The sequence below is a fragment of the Aquarana catesbeiana genome, linkage group LG07, assembly GCF_042186555.1.
Source record: "Aquarana catesbeiana isolate 2022-GZ linkage group LG07, ASM4218655v1, whole genome shotgun sequence".
NCBI classification, from domain to species: Eukaryota; Metazoa; Chordata; class Amphibia; order Anura; family Ranidae; genus Aquarana; species Aquarana catesbeiana.
Genome location: NC_133330.1, coordinates 322817281 through 322835514, shown reverse-complemented (window position 1 = coordinate 322835514; position 18234 = coordinate 322817281). Strand labels below are relative to the sequence as shown.

Below are 18234 nucleotides of genomic sequence, written 5' to 3'. Positions count from 1 at the left end.
GGGCGTACCGGTAGGGTCCACGGGGAACCCACTGTCATCCTTACTATTTCTGCATACCAAGTCCTTCTGGGCCAAGCGGGGGTCACCAGAAGTACTGACCTCCTTTCTTGCCTGATCCTGCGAAGGAGTCGGGGCAGTAGCAGAATAGGCGGGAATGCATAAATCAGTGAGAACCGATACCACGGAATCACCAACGCATCCGTCCCGCATGCAAGAAGATCCCTTGTCCTTGCCACAAATCTGTCTGTCTATCTTTTTGTTGAATCGGGATGCAAAAAGATCTACATCTGGAACCCCCCATCTTTGGCATATGGCCCAAAAGACGTCGGGATGCAGAGACCACTCCCCTGGGAGTAACTGCTGGTGACTTAGATAGTCCGCCTGCCAATTCTCTATCCCTGGAATGAAAACTGCCGATATGCATGGCACATGCATCTCTGCCCAGACTAAGGTCTGGTTCACCTCTTTTTGAGCAGCACGGCTGCGGGTGCCTCCCTGATGATTGACATAAGCCACTGCTGTGGCATTGTCGGACTGATTCCTCACCGGGCAACCCTGTAGCCTGATAGTCCAGGCCTTTAGGGCTAGATATACCTCCTGAATCTACAGAATGTTGATGGGTAAGGTCCTCTCGGTCTTGGACCATAGCCCCTGGATCGCAGACTGTTCCAGAACTGCTCCCCAACCTGACAGACTGGCATCTGTTGTTACCGCCGTCCAGGTAACCGGTAGAAAGGATTTCCCCTTCTGCAGGTTTTTGGGTATTAGCCACCAATTGAGGCTCTGACGCACTGCATGAGACAGGTGCATCGCCTGAACCTTCTTGTTCCAGGTCGACAGAATACTGTGTTGTAGCAGTCTTGAATGAAACGGAGCATAGGGAACTGCTTCAAATGAAGACACCATCTTTCCTAGCAGCCTCATACAAAGGCGGACAGAAGGACCCTTCTTGGTCCTGGCTGTCAGAATCAGCTCCCTTAAAGCAGTAATCTTTGCCTGAGGAAGAAATACTTTCTCCAGGCTTGTATCTATGATCAGACCCAAATACTCCAGTCTTCTTACTGGTTTTAGGAAAGACTTTTCTAGGTTGAGGATCCAACCTAGGTGTTCCAGATACTTGACCGTGGTCCCCAAGTTCCCGTTCAAGGAGGCTACCGACTGGTCTATCAAGAGCAGGTCGTCTAGGTATGCTAGGACAGTTATACCCTGAGCCCTTAATCTGGCCAGAGGAGGAGCCAAGATCTTTGTGAACACTCGAGGTGCAGTGGCTATCCCAAAAGGGCAGAGCAACAAACTGGGAATGGCGCCCTCCTATCTCGAAGCGCAGAAACTTCTGATGAGCAGGAAAAATGGGCACATGTAGATATGCATCTCTGATGTCTATCGATGCCAAAAATTCTCCTCCCTGCAGGATGGAGACTACTGTCCGAATTGATTCCATGCGGAAGGACTGAATCCTTAGGAATCGATTCAGATCTCTTAAATCCAGAATGGGTCTGACATCCCCATTTGGTTTTTGGACCGTAAAAAGGTTGGAATAGAAGCCCAATCCTTGATCCTTTGTGGGAACCACCATAATGACCTCTTGCGACAAAAGTCGCTCTAACGCTAGAAGGAGCGACTTCTTCTTCTCTGGGTCTCTGGGAACACTTGATCTGAGGAAACGAGGAGAGGGAAATTCTTGGAACTCCAGCTTGTAGCCTAAGGTTACCGTGGAGATTACCCATCTATCCTGGAAGTCCTCCTGCCATAGCTTTGGGAACTGTAGCAGTCTTCTCCCCACTCGAGCGAGCATGGGCGCCCCTTCATGAAGAGGCCTTATGCCCCGTACACACGGTCGGACTTTGTTCGGACATTCCGACAACAAAATCCTAGGATTTTTTCCGTCGGATGTTGGCTCAAACTTGTCTTGCATACACACGGTCACACAAAGCTGTCGGAAAATCCGATCGTTCTAAACGCTTTGACGTAAAACACGTACGTCGGGACTATAAACGGGGCAGTGGCCAATAGCTTTCATCTCTTTATTTATTCTGAGCATGCGTGGCACTTTGTCCGTCGGATTTGTGTACACACGATCGGAATTTCCGACAACGGATTTTGTTGTCGGAAAATTTTATCTCCTGCTGTCCAACTTTGTGTGTCGGAAAATCCGATGGAAAATGTCCGATGGAGCCCACACACGGTCGGAGTTTCCGACAACACGCTCCGATCGGTCATTTTCCATCGGAAAATCCGACCGTGTGTACGGGGCATTAGTGTCTTGTCTAGTAGACTTCTTCCCCCAGGACTTCTTTTGTCCCTGGGGTTGACTCTTGTTTCTTGACCCAGACGGAGGAGGCCGTCGTGACTGCCTGGAGGCTGATGCCCCTGGCGCTGGGGAAAGAGTCCGTTTGAAAGAGGGACGCTTACTCTTCTTCTTAACAGGTAAGAGAGTGCTTTTCCCACAAGAGATTCTCTTGATATAGTTATCCAAGTCTTCTCCAAACAACCTTGCAACACCAAAAGGAAACCCAGCCAACAGCTTCTTACATGGTGCTTCGGCTGACCAACTCTTCAACCATAAGATTCTACGCATATGCACCAACCCTAGTGAAAGACGAGAGGTTTGCATGATAGAATCTCTGATGGCGTCAACAACATAACATAAGGCCGCTGAAAGGTTAGCGAACCCCTGGGCCTGCTGTTCAGGTAGAACTTTTATGACCTGCTTAACATGGTCACTTAAGTATTGACAGACTCCAATCGCTGCTACTGCATGTTGAGCCATTGATCCTGCTAAGGAAAAAAACATCCATCAATAAGGATTCCATCTTTTTATCCACAGGATCCCTGAGCATCTGAGCGTTGTCTACAGGACAAGTCAGACTACTATTTATAGAGGAAATGGCCGCATCAATGGCCGGTATCCCCCACATTTTAATACATTTTTCTTCCATAGGATAAAGTAATGAAAACTTTTTCGGCGGAAGAAAACGCTTATCTGGGTGATCCCACTCAGAATAAAGGAGCTTTTCAAGTAAATTATGAACAGGAAAAGCATGTGCTGTTGAGAAGGTTTCAGGGACCCCAAAGAAGAAGAAGATTCCTTAACTGATTCAGGTACGGGCAACTTAAATGTGGAGCGGACCAATCCAGTAAGGATCTGTACTAAGACTTTCTCCTCTTGGGAAGCCGAAGAGGGTCCCTCTCCAGCTGATTCCTCAGAAGAGGAATCATCTGTCCAATCCCGATCCTCTGAAAGGGATTCTTCTCCTTTATCCCAGAGCTCCTCTGCCTGAGTGTCTTGGGGAGCAGAGGAAGGCCTAGTGCGTTTTCTTCCACTGAGTGAAGACGTAATCACGGCCATTAATCTTTCCTCTAAACCAGTAATGGTTGAGGAAAAAACCTCTTGTGTAATGTATACAGGGGCTGAAGTACCAGAAGCGGGTACAGCCCCTGACCCCAACGGCTCTCCCTGGCTAGCCGTCCCTGGCCCCTCAGGGGGGGAGGATGCTGCAGACAGGGGGTCCTCAGAACCTGACTGAGATCCCCTAGTGTCTCTGGTTCTGGGGGTATTTGAACCTCTTCTACCCATAGTGCAAAGCAACAAGGTGGAGGTATCCAAAATGAACACTGACTGCTGAGCGATGTAGTCTGGCAAAAGCCTTGCTACCAAATGCCCAGTCTGGTGTTACCTTAGTAAATGCAGCCTAGGAGAATGCCTATGTCCCACCTTACATGCGACTGTCAGCTCTGTGTCCCTCCAAAGGCTCAGTTTGTCTGTTACTGGCAATGTGGGCGTCTGAGCACGCTGACGCTGTGCTGACGCCCCGCCCCCCCCCCCCCCCTCTACCTCCCCTTTGTTTTTTTCGAAAAACGTGCGCTTCCCGCACGAGCCGACCCTTCCGGGACATGCATGGAGGAAGAAGGAGAGAGGCTGGCAGAGATTGAGACTGCACGTGCAATGGCGGCCTGGCGGCGGCAGCGGCGGCGGTGACAGTGCGGTGTAAAACCGCCTTACAGCCCTCCTGCGGCCCCCCTCTAGCCTGGGGGGAATATCCCAGAGGAGAAAACCCCCCCTCCCATCCTACCTGGAGCCGGTCGGAGGAGCTTGTGCAGCGTCGAACGCTGAGACAGAAATCAGCATGAGAAGGTATCACAATAGGCATAGCATGCATTTACCTTAAAGGAGAAAACCTACTAGAATTCAAAATTCTGTGGAATCTCCTCTTACCTTATCCAGCCGCAGGGTTCTGTATATACAGACCCAATCTTCACCTCTCACGGTGGGCTCTGTTTGAAAAAAAACGTCAGAGACTGGGGCCCCCTACAAATAGGGGGATCCACAGTTCTGGCCCTGTAAAGCACCCAGCCAGAAATAAGGTGTTAAAGACCCTTTTCTGATATGCGGGGTCCAGCTCTCTAAAAAGAGAAGCGTTACAGGTAAAACCTCGTTTCTTCGGACACGAGGCCCGGGTACCATCCAATTTGGCCACGAAAGGAGACTTTGAATGGATCCGGTTCGCCTGGCTTGTCCCAGTATAGGATATCAGGATATTCCCTTTGGAGCTTTAGCACAGGACATCTTTACACGTCCAACACCTAAGACACTGGCGTAAAAACTGAGGTATCCCTGTAAGGGGAGGGATTATATAGGGGGTTGAACTTCCTGCTTAGGGTGTGACCAGTGTCCAATACCTAATGGTACCTACATAACCCATCAGTTATTACTGTGGCTCTGCGTCCCGTGATGTTCGAGAAATAAAAAAAATGTAGCAATCTTTTTGCAATGAAGATATATACAGACAAGCCACATTTGTTGCCTGAAGTTGCTCTTTAACACGTTCTTGATACGACATGACAGGAAAGGATACAGCAAGAGTGGCCCCAACATCTGTTGTCCAAATACTGTAAAATGGATTCTTCAGTTGCATTCCTCTGGGTAAGAATAAGAGAAGAACATCATAGTTATACAAAAAAAATCCCTGTTTATAGGCGCCATAAACAAATATACACCTTAAAAGTGGTTGTAAAATTCTTACATATACCCGGTGAAGTGACTGGCCTCAGGTGATACACAGAGATGAATCAAATCTTCCTACATAAGTTGTACCTGTTTACCTGCAGTCTTCTCTTCACTATATCTATTCAAAGTCCAGAATTTATACAGTTTGTTTAAGCTTTCAGAAAGCAGGGGACAGGGAGCTGCATTTACACTTCAGTGAGGAGAGCTCCGAGAACTGATAGGAGGGAAGGGACATACCCCCCTTTACACAGCATACAGGAACAGAAATACGGCTATCAATCAGAGGCTGTGTGCTGGAGCACCCTCCCCTGTCACTTTTTTACCCCTTCAGTCTCATGAAAACTTGTTGGAAGTGACTCATGCAGATAGCAGAGGAACTAGGCTGTGGACAGAAATGACACTTGCTATGGATTGAGACAAGTACACACTATAAAAGGGGATATGCTTTGTTAATGTCTGAGGTTTACAACCACAGTTTGCTATAAACATTCCATATCCTTGAAAACCTTCCGGCTGCTATGAATTTGTACATGAGGCTCACTTTCTTAAAAGGTATCTTGTTTTGATGGTGTCTTTCTGTCCTTGTGCTCTCTTGGCCAGTTTAGCATATGTTTTTTTAATGATATAATATGTATATGTAGTATGCTCTATTTTTTAAATTGGAATATATCTCATTTTCAAATAGTGAGATTCGCTTCTGTCCCCATTTTGAACCTGGTCTGTGTCCTGAAGAAGGCTCATGACGAAACGCGTAGGCGCACAAGGACTCAATGTACAAATTGTGTCACTTGTCTATGTTTTTATCCTCTTTGAACACTGTTTATATATGATGAACTTTTTTCAATAAATAGTTTGAACATTATTTATTTTACCCCTTCAGTCTCACGAAAACTTGTTGGAAGTGACTCATGTAGATAGCAGAGGAACTAGGCTGTGGACAGAAATGACACTTGCTATGGATTGGGACAAGTACACACTATAAAAGGGATATGCTTTGTTAATGTCTGAGGTTTACAACCACCTTAATGTAAAATGACCTTAGGACTTATTTTCTCAAATTTATGGCACACCTGTATGAGGGGGACTTTCCTGCTCAGTATAGGAATGAACAACATGAAACAGTCACTTGGGCCCATTCAGGATTAGGCGACATGAACAAGGCTGTGGTTACAAATCACTGGGCCCCATACAGCCTACCTGACAGGGCCCCACAGCCGAAAATGACTAAGCCTCAGCTGCACAGATAAATGAATAGGAAGCGCTCTGAAGTTTCCTAATCATTCACAAACTGAAGCATAGTAAAAAGGTTACTATGCTTCAGTAATGGACACAGGAGTGATTGGTACTGACCAGCACACTGTGTTCATTCAGGAAAAGAAGGAGCCAGTAAATTACCAGCCCCTTTCCCAGCTCTCCATCCTGAAATATCCCTGTGTGTGCTCATAGCAGCTTTCGGCAGGAGAGGAGGAAACCCATCAGCGCTGCGGGGCAAAGGGGCACATGGGGGGTTCGGAGAGCAGATGGAAGGGGCACAAGTGCTAGAACCAATCCCCCTGCAGTGCAGCCAGAGAGAGAATAAGGAGGAGAAGCTGGCAGCGCTGCAGGGGGAGGCAGAAGAGGATCAGTGTCTGCAATAAGAAGACAGTACAGCCGGCTCTCCTGCTCAGCAGGTGCCCGGAGCTTCCCCTTTTGAACGGATGGGGCCCGGGCCCAGTACAGGAGGGCTGGCTGTACTGCATTATCAGCGGCCCTGAATATGCATATGTGTGTATAATGATCTGGCCAGTAAGTCTGTTGTTTTTTAAAAGAAGCTCTCTTCCAGAAGTATCAGTTACAGGGAAGATTTGTGAGATGACAGAGGACAGAATGTACCCAATCATCTTTATGGTATAAGAAACCGGAAGGAACTAAAATTTTGTCACTTCCGGTTTCACCACATTTTGCCACACATTAAAGTGTATTTTTCCCCAAAATTTGTGTTTTTAAATCACTTCAATACTGGAAACTTTCACCCCCTTCCTGCCCAGGCCAATTTTCAGCTCTGTCGCACTTTGAATGACAATTGAGCACTGTACCCAAACAAAAGTTTTATCATTTTTTTCCCCACAAATAGAGCTTTCTTTTGGAGGTATTCGATCACCTCTGCGGTTTTTTATTTTCTGCTAAACAAAAAGACCAAAAATTTTGAAGAAAAAAAAAAAAAAAAAAAAAAAAAAAAAAAAAGGTTTTCTTAGTTTCTGTTATAAAATTTTGTAAATAAGTACGGTAAGTATTCACCTTCACTGATGAGAACTGATGATTAGGCACTGATGAAGCGGCACTAATATGCAGCACTGATGGGCACTTGTAGGTGGCACCGATAAGCAGCACTGATTGGCATCCTTGATGGGCACTGATTATCAGTACAGACCAATGAAGGATACCAATCAGTGGCCATCAAGGATGCCAATCAGCAGTGGCGTTGCTAGGGGGTGGCTTTTGGGGCTATAGCCCTGAATCTGGGGCCCATAGCCCCGATTTTCTGCAGGGGTCCCCAAGGGGAGGGGGGGGCTCTCTGGGGACCCTCATCTTAGGGGGGGGCTCTCTGGGGACCCTCATCTTAGGGGGGGGGCTCTCTGGGGACCCTCATCTTAGGGGGGGGCTCTCTGGGGACCCTCATCTTAGGGGGGGGCTCTCTGGGGACCCTCATCTTTGGGGGGGGGCTCTCTGGGGACCCTCATCTTTGGGGGGGGGCTCTCTGGGGACCCTCATCTTTGGGGGGGGGGCTCTCTGGGGACCCTCATCTTTGGGGGGGGGGCTCTCTGGGGACCCTCATCTTTGGGGGGGGGCTCTCTGGGGACCCTCATCTTTGGGGGGGGGCTCTCTGGGGACCCTCATCTTTGGGGGTGGGCTCTCTGGGGACCCTCATCTTTGGGGGTGAGCTCTCTGGGGACCCTCATCTTCGGGGGGCTCTCTGGGGACCCTCATCTTCGGGGGGCTCTCTGGGGACCCTCATCTTCGATTGGCATCCTTGATGGGCACTTATCAGTACAGACCAATGAAGGGCTCTCTGGGGACCCTCATCTTCGGGGGGGCTCTCTGGGGACCCTGATGTTAGGGGGGGCTCTCTGGGGACCCTGATGTTAGGGGGGGCTCTCTGGGGACCCTGATGTTAGGGGGGGCTCTCTGGGGACCCTGATGTTAGGGGGGGCTCTCTGGGGACCCTGATGTTAGGGGGGGCTCTCTGGGGACCCTGATGTTAGGGGGGAGCTCTGGGTATATACACACACACGTATATTATATATCTATGTATGCCCACCCAAGTGTATGACTTTCTTTACTACGCTGCTATGGGCTCTAGCACCAGATCTTTTGTAGACCTAGCAACGCCTCTGCCAATCAGTAAAGCCTATCAGTGCCGCCTATGAGTGTCGATCATCGGCTCTCCTGACGGGGGGGGGTTTGTGCTGATAATCAGTGCATTGATTATCAGTACAGACCAATCAAGGATACCAATGCACTTATTATCAGCGCAAACCCCCCCCCCCCCGTCAGGAGAGCCGCTGATCGGCACTGATATGCACTGATAGGTGGCACTGATAGGCATTACTGATTGGCATCCCTGACAGACACTGGATGGTATCCCTGGTGGGCTCTATTGGGCATCCTGGATGGGTCTGTACTGATAATCAATGCAATGATCATCAGCGCAGACCCCCCCCCCCCCCGTCAAGAGAGCTGCTGATCGGCTCTCCGCTACTCACACCTTGTCAGCGAAAACAGAGGAAAAGCTGATAAACGGCACTTCCTGGTTACGAGGTGACCAGCTGCGATTGGACACAGCTGATCATCTGGTAAAGAGCCTACGTCAAAGGCTCTTCACCAGGATCGGACGTGCGTGATCGGCTTATCCTGCTGAGCATCATATGACGCATAGTCAGGATAATAAAGCCACCCTGCGGCCGTCATTCTACATAGAGCGGGCAAGAAGTGGTTAAAAAACAGCTGCGCAAACACTGCGTGATATGAAAAAAAAAAAAAAATGATGCAATGCCCACCATTTTATTCTCTAGGCCCTCTGCTTAAAAAATATATAATGTTTAGGGGCTCCAAGTAATTTTGTAGCGAATATTGAAAAAAAAAAAAAAAAAAGGATGATGATTTTTACATGGAGAGGAATGTCAGAATTGGTCGGTAGAGAAGCAGTTAATAGTATTATTATGAAGTGGTAGAATACAGTGACAGACAGCGGCTGTTTTGCTGTTTTTTGTTCCATCATCGTCGCTTGTAAAAAGCGATGCTGATGACCATATTCTAGCTTTTACACAGTACCTGTGGCATTTTGCTCATATCAATAAATTGAATGATTTTTAAAACGTGAACCTAGACTTTGCCCATCCAGAACAAACAAACCCCAAATTACCTCTCACACATATCAAATATAAAAAGGCAGCAGGAGACGAATGCTATGGGGACAACTTGCTTCCAGTATACAGATATACGATTTCTTTCAGACTGGTCCTATAGAGGGAAAAAAAGTGAAGACATTTAAGTCCTATACATTTAGCAATGAACATGTAGTCAATACATTCTGGCCTAAATAGCAGAGAGAACAGATTACACAGACGGCGTAAAGTCACCCAAATTAGGACAGGTCCCCTTTGCACTCTCTCATCAAATCTTTTGATTTAACCAGTTTAGAAATGCTGTCTACAGGTATATTTATACTTATTTATAATCTTTGGGTCTATAAAAAAAAATATAAAAAGTTGATCAATAAACAAAAAAAACAATCCCCTCTGTGTGATCAATGTATATAGCAGGTATCACACACAATAGCTCTTTGTTTCACCATACCTTTTGCAGAATGAATCTGAATGGGGAGGGTCTGGTTCATTATAAATCACATGGTGCACCCTCAGTGTTCTAGGGAGAAAAGCTGCAAGGTTTGCATCTCTTTGGAAGTATTTAACCTATGTGGAGTATCTCACCAAAACGGAAACCCCTTATTGCACGGTGTGTTAAATTTGACTTGCGCCTTTTGGGAAAATCTATAAGCCAATCACACAACCAGGAAACAACGATTTTGGAGGTATTCTGAACTCTGTGTTCAGGAAAGCATTACATTTATTGGTATGCACAGAATGCCCCCGGGTTGCCATATTGAATTGAATTTTATGAAAATTCACAGTGGCTGTGTATTGAACAGGAAAGGTAATTTTTACTAACATTAAAATTACAATATCATTTTGTAGCAATTGTATATTATTTGTTTTATTTTTTTCTATTAAAGTGGAGCTATCCTTTAAAGTGTTACTAAACCCAGGGGCCTACATTCACTATATCTGGTCTCCCACAGTACACAGAACATGGAAATGCAACTATTTTAGTAAATAAACTGCTAAATACCTTTTCTCATCAGCAGTATAGAGCAGTCTTGTGACTTTTATGAGTGTCTGGTTAAAGCTTGTAGGAGGATTTTTCCATTCTCCTCCGACTGTCCTATGAGGCTGCAGGACCCCTGACCCTCTGTCTGGTGACTGCAAGGTGTTTTTTCACCTTAATGCATTAAGGTGAAAAAACACAAGCCTTAACAACCCCTTTAAGGTAAGGTCATAATTCCATTTCTCCTCGTCTCCCTGGGAGTTTTGGGTGTTCCCTCCCACCTTCGTGTGTTCCAACTCCGTATCTTACATTATTTGTAATAAAAAATTTTTTTAAATTAATCGTCCGGGAAAGTGGGAGCCCCTCAGAATAGCCACAAGTCTTTGGAGACTAGCTAGCGTCTACAAAAAAAAAAAAACTTTAAATTACACTTTGAGATGAACTAATCCTTTAAAAGATATCTGGTCACCACCTAATAGAATTTATAAATTAAAAAAATAAAATATAAAAAAGTAGCTTTTAAAACCAGTCCTGCTGACTGCACCACCATTCTATACTATAAAAAAAAAAAAAAAAAAAAAAAAAAAAGATATCGCTACCTAAAAAAAATGTTCAACATCTGGTACTTCCAGGGGTGTTGGATGCATGGTGTCCACGTTGCACTTGGCGGTTTGTTCCGCTGATCCCTACATCAATAGTGCAGCCTATGGTGAGGTAGGGGTCGGACGAAGAAACCACATCACACGATGGGGCAAGGACTAAGCATTTGATACATTCAAAAGTGTTGGAGACAGATTGTTCAACCTGTATCTTTTAAATACAGGAGAATGGCGGTTCAGGCAGCAGGACAACAAGTACTCTTCCACGCAGCTTTGTTTACATTGCCGTTAGGCAGTAACCGGGCTAGCTTAGGGCTCCGACAACTTAAAATTTTCAGATATTTGGTAAAAAGGGGTTTCATTTTGCTGGGCAGCTCTGAAAAGAGTAGAGGAAAAGTGACCCAGTCCGAAGCCTCAGGGAGCAGAAGGAGGTCTCTGCTTACTGGTCAAGTCTCAATTCTTACCATTATGTGTTCCCCACAGAAGATGATCCAAAAGGAAAGGAGCATCACATAGAAGATGCCTTGGCGGATATCTCCGAAAAGCAGCATCCATGTCCAGTTAAACCCAATAGAGAACCATTCAACGGGAATGTTAATAAAAGTCATGGAGATGCCCAGAGCGAAGATAACCCTGAAGGAAGAAAATAGGATTAAAAAAGGATATCCATAGGATAAATATTTGCCAACCAGAAACAATTCATCATTCGAAACACTGCAGGTTGGAACTATAGTGCTGCAAATATACCAAAACCTTAACTCCAGCCAAAACTTTTTTTTTTTTTTTTTTAAAAAGGTGAATTCCAGGGAGAGGCAGCATTAATTCAGTTCTGTGCCCATAGAAGCCCTATTTGTGCTTCCATTGTAGAGACCTCAATATCTGTGCCCCATAGAAGTCCTATACGTGCTGCCATTGTGGAGACCCCAATATCTGTCCCAGAGACGCCCTATTTGTGCTGCCATTATGGAGACCCCAAAATCTGTCTACAAGACTGCATATAGTTGTTTGTAGTATGTAATAACGGTTATCCATAGAAGCCCAATAATATGTCATTAAACTAACGTGACTCGCATTTAAAAGCAAGTACCGAGTTTTGATTTCTTATCAGCCTTTTGTAGTCCCTGTACAGCAGAACTCAAGACTGGGGAAAAGAGGAGCAGCACAAGAAGCCAATCAGCTCTGCTGCAGTGCAAGGAACATGCTGTAAGAGCGACAGAAAGATGAGCTTACCAGTCTGCTGCTTCTCCCCTCACTGTCCAGTCACAGGCTGGAAGAGGGACAAGACATGCAAGTTTTGCTTAACTGCAGCAGAGAAAAATCGGGTCTCTTCTATTGCCAGACAGGTCTGCATGGTGTAGCCAGACCTCTTACATTTCAAGACTGGATGGACAGAAATACAAAATTTGTTGGCAGGTAAAACATCTCCCTTCTATGCATATCAGAGTAATTGTTTCCTAGGAGATTGGCTTTAAATGAGAAGCATAGCCAAATCTATTTTGGCCCCAATTCTCCTATAGATAACAGGAGTGCAGCTATTCTGGCACTTCTGTGACCTGTTTTCAGCTTCACTCAGTTGGTTCAGGTGATGGATGGATCTTGGCTTTACAGTCAGTGTTGATGGGGGAATTCCTCCCAAAGCGCTATTGTGTTGTGCCGGTCAGGAAGGATCCCTACGCCCTCCATCAGCAGAACACAATAGCACTTCAGGAGGCATTCTCCTATAGTTTTGATGAGCAAATGAAGCAATTTTCTTTCCTTCCACCAATCGAATCATCTAAGGCTATGACATTTGTAAAAAAAAAAAAAAAAAAAAAAAAAAAAAAAAAAAAATAGGATGACAATTGGTGCCAAATAGTTAAAAAAGGGGATTTGTCACGATTTGGTGCTATAGGGGTGTGCAGTAGCATGCCAAGAGGACGATGGTGCAATATGCACTGCAACAGTAGTTTATATGACATGCCCTGAGCCAATGTAATGGGTCGTTGGTTAGAAAAGAAATTGCGCTTCTAGGTACCATGTCAGCACACCAACAGATACAGTTGCGCTCAAAAGTTTGCATACCCTGGCAGAAATTGTGAAATTTTGGCATTAATATTGAAAATATGACTGATCATGTCAAAAAACTGTCTTTTATTTTTTATTTGTTTTTGCTAATAATGGCAGCAATCTGCGATTTTTATAGGGACTGCGATATTGCGATGGACAAATTGGACACTTTTGACACATTTTTGGGACCATTGACAATTATACAGCGATCAGTGCTATAAAAATGCACTTATTACTGTGTAAATGTCACTGGCAGGGAAAGGGTTAACACTAGGGGGCGATCAAGGGGTTAACTGTGTTCCCCTATGTGTGTTCTAACTGTAGTGGGGATGGGACTGTCTAGGAGGGGGGGGGGGGGGGGGGGGGGGGGGGGGGGGGGGGAGGTGGGGGGGGGGGGAGGGGGGGGGGAGAGGAGAGAGAGAGAGAGAGAGAGAGAGGAGAGAGAGAGAGAGAGAGAGAGAGAGAGAGAGAGAGAGAGAGAGAGAGAGAGAGAGAGAGAGAGAGAGAGAGAGAGAGAGAGAGAGAGAGAGAGAGAGAGAGAGAGAAGAGTGTTCATACTTAGATGCTCGATCGGTCTCTGCTCCCCTGAAAGAACCCACACACACACAGATCCTGGTTCTCGCTCTGTCACGAGCGATTGCGGGTGCCCGGCAGTCATCGTGCCCGCCAGGCACTCGCATCAGCTCCGGGCACACGCAGCGGCATGCGCGCCCCCAGTGGCCAAAATGCGAAGCGACATAAAGCAGCGTCGTTTCGCCCAGCCGTGCCATTCTGCCGCAGTAAAACTGCGGCGGCTGGACGGCAAGCGGTTATGGATAGCAATCACATGAAGCCATTTATTATCCAAAGTTACAAATTATCCAGAACAAATGCCGCATATAAACAAATGGAACTAAATTAATAATAAATAGTAATATATTTTATTATCATTATTATTGTTATTATTAATTCGTTACGTTCCATCCATTTAGATACAGCATTCGTTATTTCGAATTTCGTATCTCCAGATAGATTTGTATTTGTTACGTTAACTAACAGCCAAATTTGAAAGGAAATTCCCACAACTATAATTTAATCGTTAGTAATAGTTATCAGTTATTTCAGATTTTCAAAATTCTGGGTTTTTGGAATTTTGAATTTTAGAATACACAAATTTTAGAATATACGAATAATCAAATTTTTGAGTATACAAATTATCGAATTTTAGAATATTTGAATTTACAATATTTCAGAAAAATTTGTTAAAACAGGTTTTCGTTCATTCGGATATTTTCAAATTAATGAATTTGTCTAAATTCGTTTAAAAACAAATTTGAAACAAATTGCACATGTCTAAGCATGTCTTAAAGCTTGATTCCCCCATCAGTGTTGGCGAGTAAAACTGGTGTGGTGTCCATAATTTATAATGATATTATTATTGTTATTCAATTATTATTATGTTACGTTCCATTCGTTTAGACACGACATTCGTTATTTCTGATCATTCGTAACTTCGGATAAATTCATATGGGTTACGCTCACTAACTTTTTTTTTTTTTTTAAAAGGAAATTCCAAATACCTATAAATTAATCATTTGTAATCATTATTAGTTATTGTTTCAGATTTTAGAATTTTCGGGTTTACGAATTTTCGAATGTTTGAAAAAATTTGTTAAGCGGGTTTTCGTTAATTCGGATATTTCCAAATGAATTTGTCGAAATTCGTTAAAAAAATAGATTTAGAAGAAAATTTATTGCACATGTCTAAGCAGGTCTTAAAGCTCGATTCCCCAATCAGTGCTGGCGAGCAACACTGTGGTGTGGTGTCCATAAGTGTGAAGAGCTGCACTTTATTACCACTGAGGGAAGATTTATCAAAAACTTATATTTGTTTTCACATTGAATGGTGTACTATTATATAGTTATTTGGACTCTTACTATTTCTTGCACATGATGTGATTAAAGTTTTGATATTCTTTGCATTATATATTTTTTTTCTCTAGTGCAGCACTTATTTTATGAACAGAATAGGTCGTGAACAACAATTCTTATGCCCCGTACACACGGTCGGATTTTCAGACGGAAAATGTGTGATAGGACCTTGTTGTCGGAAATTCTGACCGTGTGTGGGCTCCATCACACATTTTCCATCGGAATTGCCGACACACAAAGTTTGAGAGCAGGATATAAAATTTTCCGACAACAAAATCCGTTGTCGGAAATTCCGATCGTGTGTACACAAATCCGACCGACAAAGTGCCACGCATGCTCAGAATAAATAAAGAGATGAAAGCTATTGGCCACTGCCCCGTTTATAGTCCCGACGTACATGTTTTACGTCACCGCGTTCAGAACGATCGGATTTTCCGACAACTTTGTGTGACCGTGTGTATGCAAGACAAGTTTGAGCCAACATCCGTCGGAAAAAATCCTAGGATTTTGTTGTCGGAATGTCCGAACAAAGTCCGACCGTGTGTACAGGGCATTACTCCTGAACAATCTTAATTTATTTGGTCTATTTTATGGAGTCAATCTGCCAGGTTAGGGTATATTTGTACATCCATATTTAAAAAGACAAAGTCACCAAGTATTGTACAATCTTTCCAGGAACTGGTACATTTGCCAAGAGATGACGGCAGAGTTTGGAATATTAGGAAAAGGGTGTCAAAGCACAGAATGCTCCATATAAAATCACTGTTAACAAAAGACTTTAAATATTCAAAAATTTTCTAAATGAAACAGCTAATTTTACACCATTTACAGTAGAATTATGCAATATGCTGCATTTTTTTTTTCTATTCCTGTATCGTATGACCGATGTCATTGTAGTTATGGTACCTGCAGACTGCAGCTATTAAGACAACGCAAATCTGCTAAAGAAGGATTTACTATTCCCTTACTTTTCCAGCAGCACCGGCGGCCGGGCCATCATAACGATCCTCCTCCAATACCAGATCATAATGATTAGGATGCTCGGTGTCAGGAATGTCTTCATAGCAAACCACACTTTGGTAAAGCCTCCATTCTGGAAAATCGTCTACATAGGGGATAGAGAATAAAAAATAAATCAGAGGCAAACATGCAATGTACCTGGAGCAGGGACGGCAGTCTATGGTGGAGTCAGGACAATCTAGGAACTACCAATCAATTAAAAGATAATCTGCTGACTAGCTTAGGACAGGAGTCCTCCATTGTAGGGTAGCAGGGAGGTTAGTGTCATGTGTCCCCCTATACCTGTAATTACCAGACATTTCTGGGGAAAGGGGCTTTAGTCTTGCAGCCTGCAGGGAACATAGATACTAGCCACTTAATCTCAACCTGTTACTTTGCCCAGGATGTGAATTTCTCCTTAAAAAAAAAAAAAAAGGTACATGCCACATCTTGTAAAAAATTAAAAATGCACCCATACTACTGTAACAACCTTTAGTGCTATAAGTGTAAATAGTTTTTTCCTAGTACAGGTAAATTTATGCAGTCTTGGCTGGCAGCCAAGCCTGATTGTTTCCTGGGTTGGGCAGAAATCCAGGGAGAGCTGGATGACTTACAGGCAGCATCACTGAGACCTTCCACCTATTTCTAGAATGTGCTGGAACCTTCTGGAAAGATGGGAGGGGGGGGTAAGGTGGAACTGCCTAGAGTATTTTGAAGGACTAGACCAATCCCCACCTTGGATTGGCAGGGGGCAGGCCCCTCAAATACTCAGGATCAGCCCAGCTGGGGAGGAGTGTTGGGTGGAAGCTGGAGATGGAGTTTTAGGCTGTTGTGGCCTCTGAGGGAGCTCCCCAGTCTGGGGGGGGACGGACATGACCCTCCTGAAGACAGACTAAGATGTCCTGGACAGGGGGCAAAGGAGCAAGGAGGACAGTGGGAGAACACTGCCAGGCAAGTCTCCAGGAGCAACAGAAACAGCCAAGAGGGCTGGTGAGTGACACACAAATCAGAAGGAGGACTGGGAGGCAAGCCTGAGAGGACTGGGATGGAGCAGTCTAGGATGGGTGCAGAGCCAAATCAGCAGGACTGCAGTGGCATGGGCAGTGGAAAGAGGCAGCTGCAGCCAGGAGGGCTGGCAGGGCCTGAAGAGGTGGTGCTGGGAGCAGTAGCCACATGTGGAGCAGCCAGCACTAAGAACTACTACCAATTTTGCTACACCATAGGGGCCCGCGGTCCTGCCTGCAAAGGGCATTTGCTTTGGGCCTAGCTGAGCCAGTGTCAGGCCTCAACCACAGTTCTAGCTGGTCCTTGGAGTGATCGTCTGCAAGCAAGTGTATGTGCTGGAGGTGAAGGGAAGAGGTTGTATACACCAGTGGTGTATATAGTTTAATCCGTAAATTTCCTATCTTCAATGAAGTGGGCATGTTTGTTACTGGCATCCCATATGTACCATTTCCCCATCCAAGTTCTATTCCCCTAATAAAACAAAAAACAAAACAAAGGACTATATTTTGACTGAAGTGTGTCTGGAAATTCATGTACCTGGCTGTGTGGGGTGGGAGATGGGCCACAATCACCAGCAGCCCCTATGGGAGTACCGCTACACTACAAAAAGAGTGTGGCCCTTGGACTTAAGCATTTAGCAGTGAGAGTATTGATTTGCAATAACGGTTGTCATCCCTAGCAATTTCAAGCAACGTACACAGTCTCTATATCTTGCAACATACCTCTATATAATTCAACCACACTGGTAGTATAACTGTAATCTCTCACTATTCCCTAAAACGAGTTTGCAGTCGCCAACAGTCTGTAGCATCGCATACACTGAATATTATGAACTACAATTGTTGGTGGCAACAAGAACCACCAACTGAGGTCCTTGTGCCATATCCCCTATACCATAAGTTGCACCACAACCAATAGAGACCAGTTTATCTACCCACTAGGTTCTACTGTTTTGCGTGCATCTTTTAGGTTACTTTGCGACAAAAGCAAGAGGGCAGAACCCTGTGGTATATTAACATGCTTTAATAAAAGAAAAGATTCCTCAAATTGGGATTTTAAAATGGATTACAAACAGTATTTATAATAAAATAATTATAAATTTATTTATATGTATCAAACATACATGACAAAAATATTAGGGACAGTAAAAACACACGAAACTGGGGAGAAATATATAGCCAGCTGAAGATAAAACCCAAACTGTCAACGCGTTTCAAAAACACAGTGTAGATCTTCTTCAGGGACTAAAAAGGGCTTGACATATCCAAAGGCGTATTGTGTCAAAAATGGAGATAGTCTTAA

The 18234-nt window shown here is 44.7% G+C and overlaps 1 protein-coding gene across 1 annotated transcript in view; it reads right to left on the bottom strand.

The window, feature by feature from the left end:
* The window catches only part of LOC141103784 (protein wntless homolog B-like), a 96977-nt gene that overhangs the window by 43570 nt on the left and 35173 nt on the right, over positions 1–18234 (bottom strand). The window contains exons 5-8 of the mRNA XM_073593765.1: positions 15897–16033; positions 11436–11604; positions 9411–9508; positions 4857–4920 (exon numbers count right to left, since the gene is read on the bottom strand). Of these exons, the coding sequence (XP_073449866.1) occupies positions 4857–4920; positions 9411–9508; positions 11436–11604; positions 15897–16033 (468 nt within the window). The remainder of the gene's footprint in view (positions 1–4856; positions 4921–9410; positions 9509–11435; positions 11605–15896; positions 16034–18234) is intronic.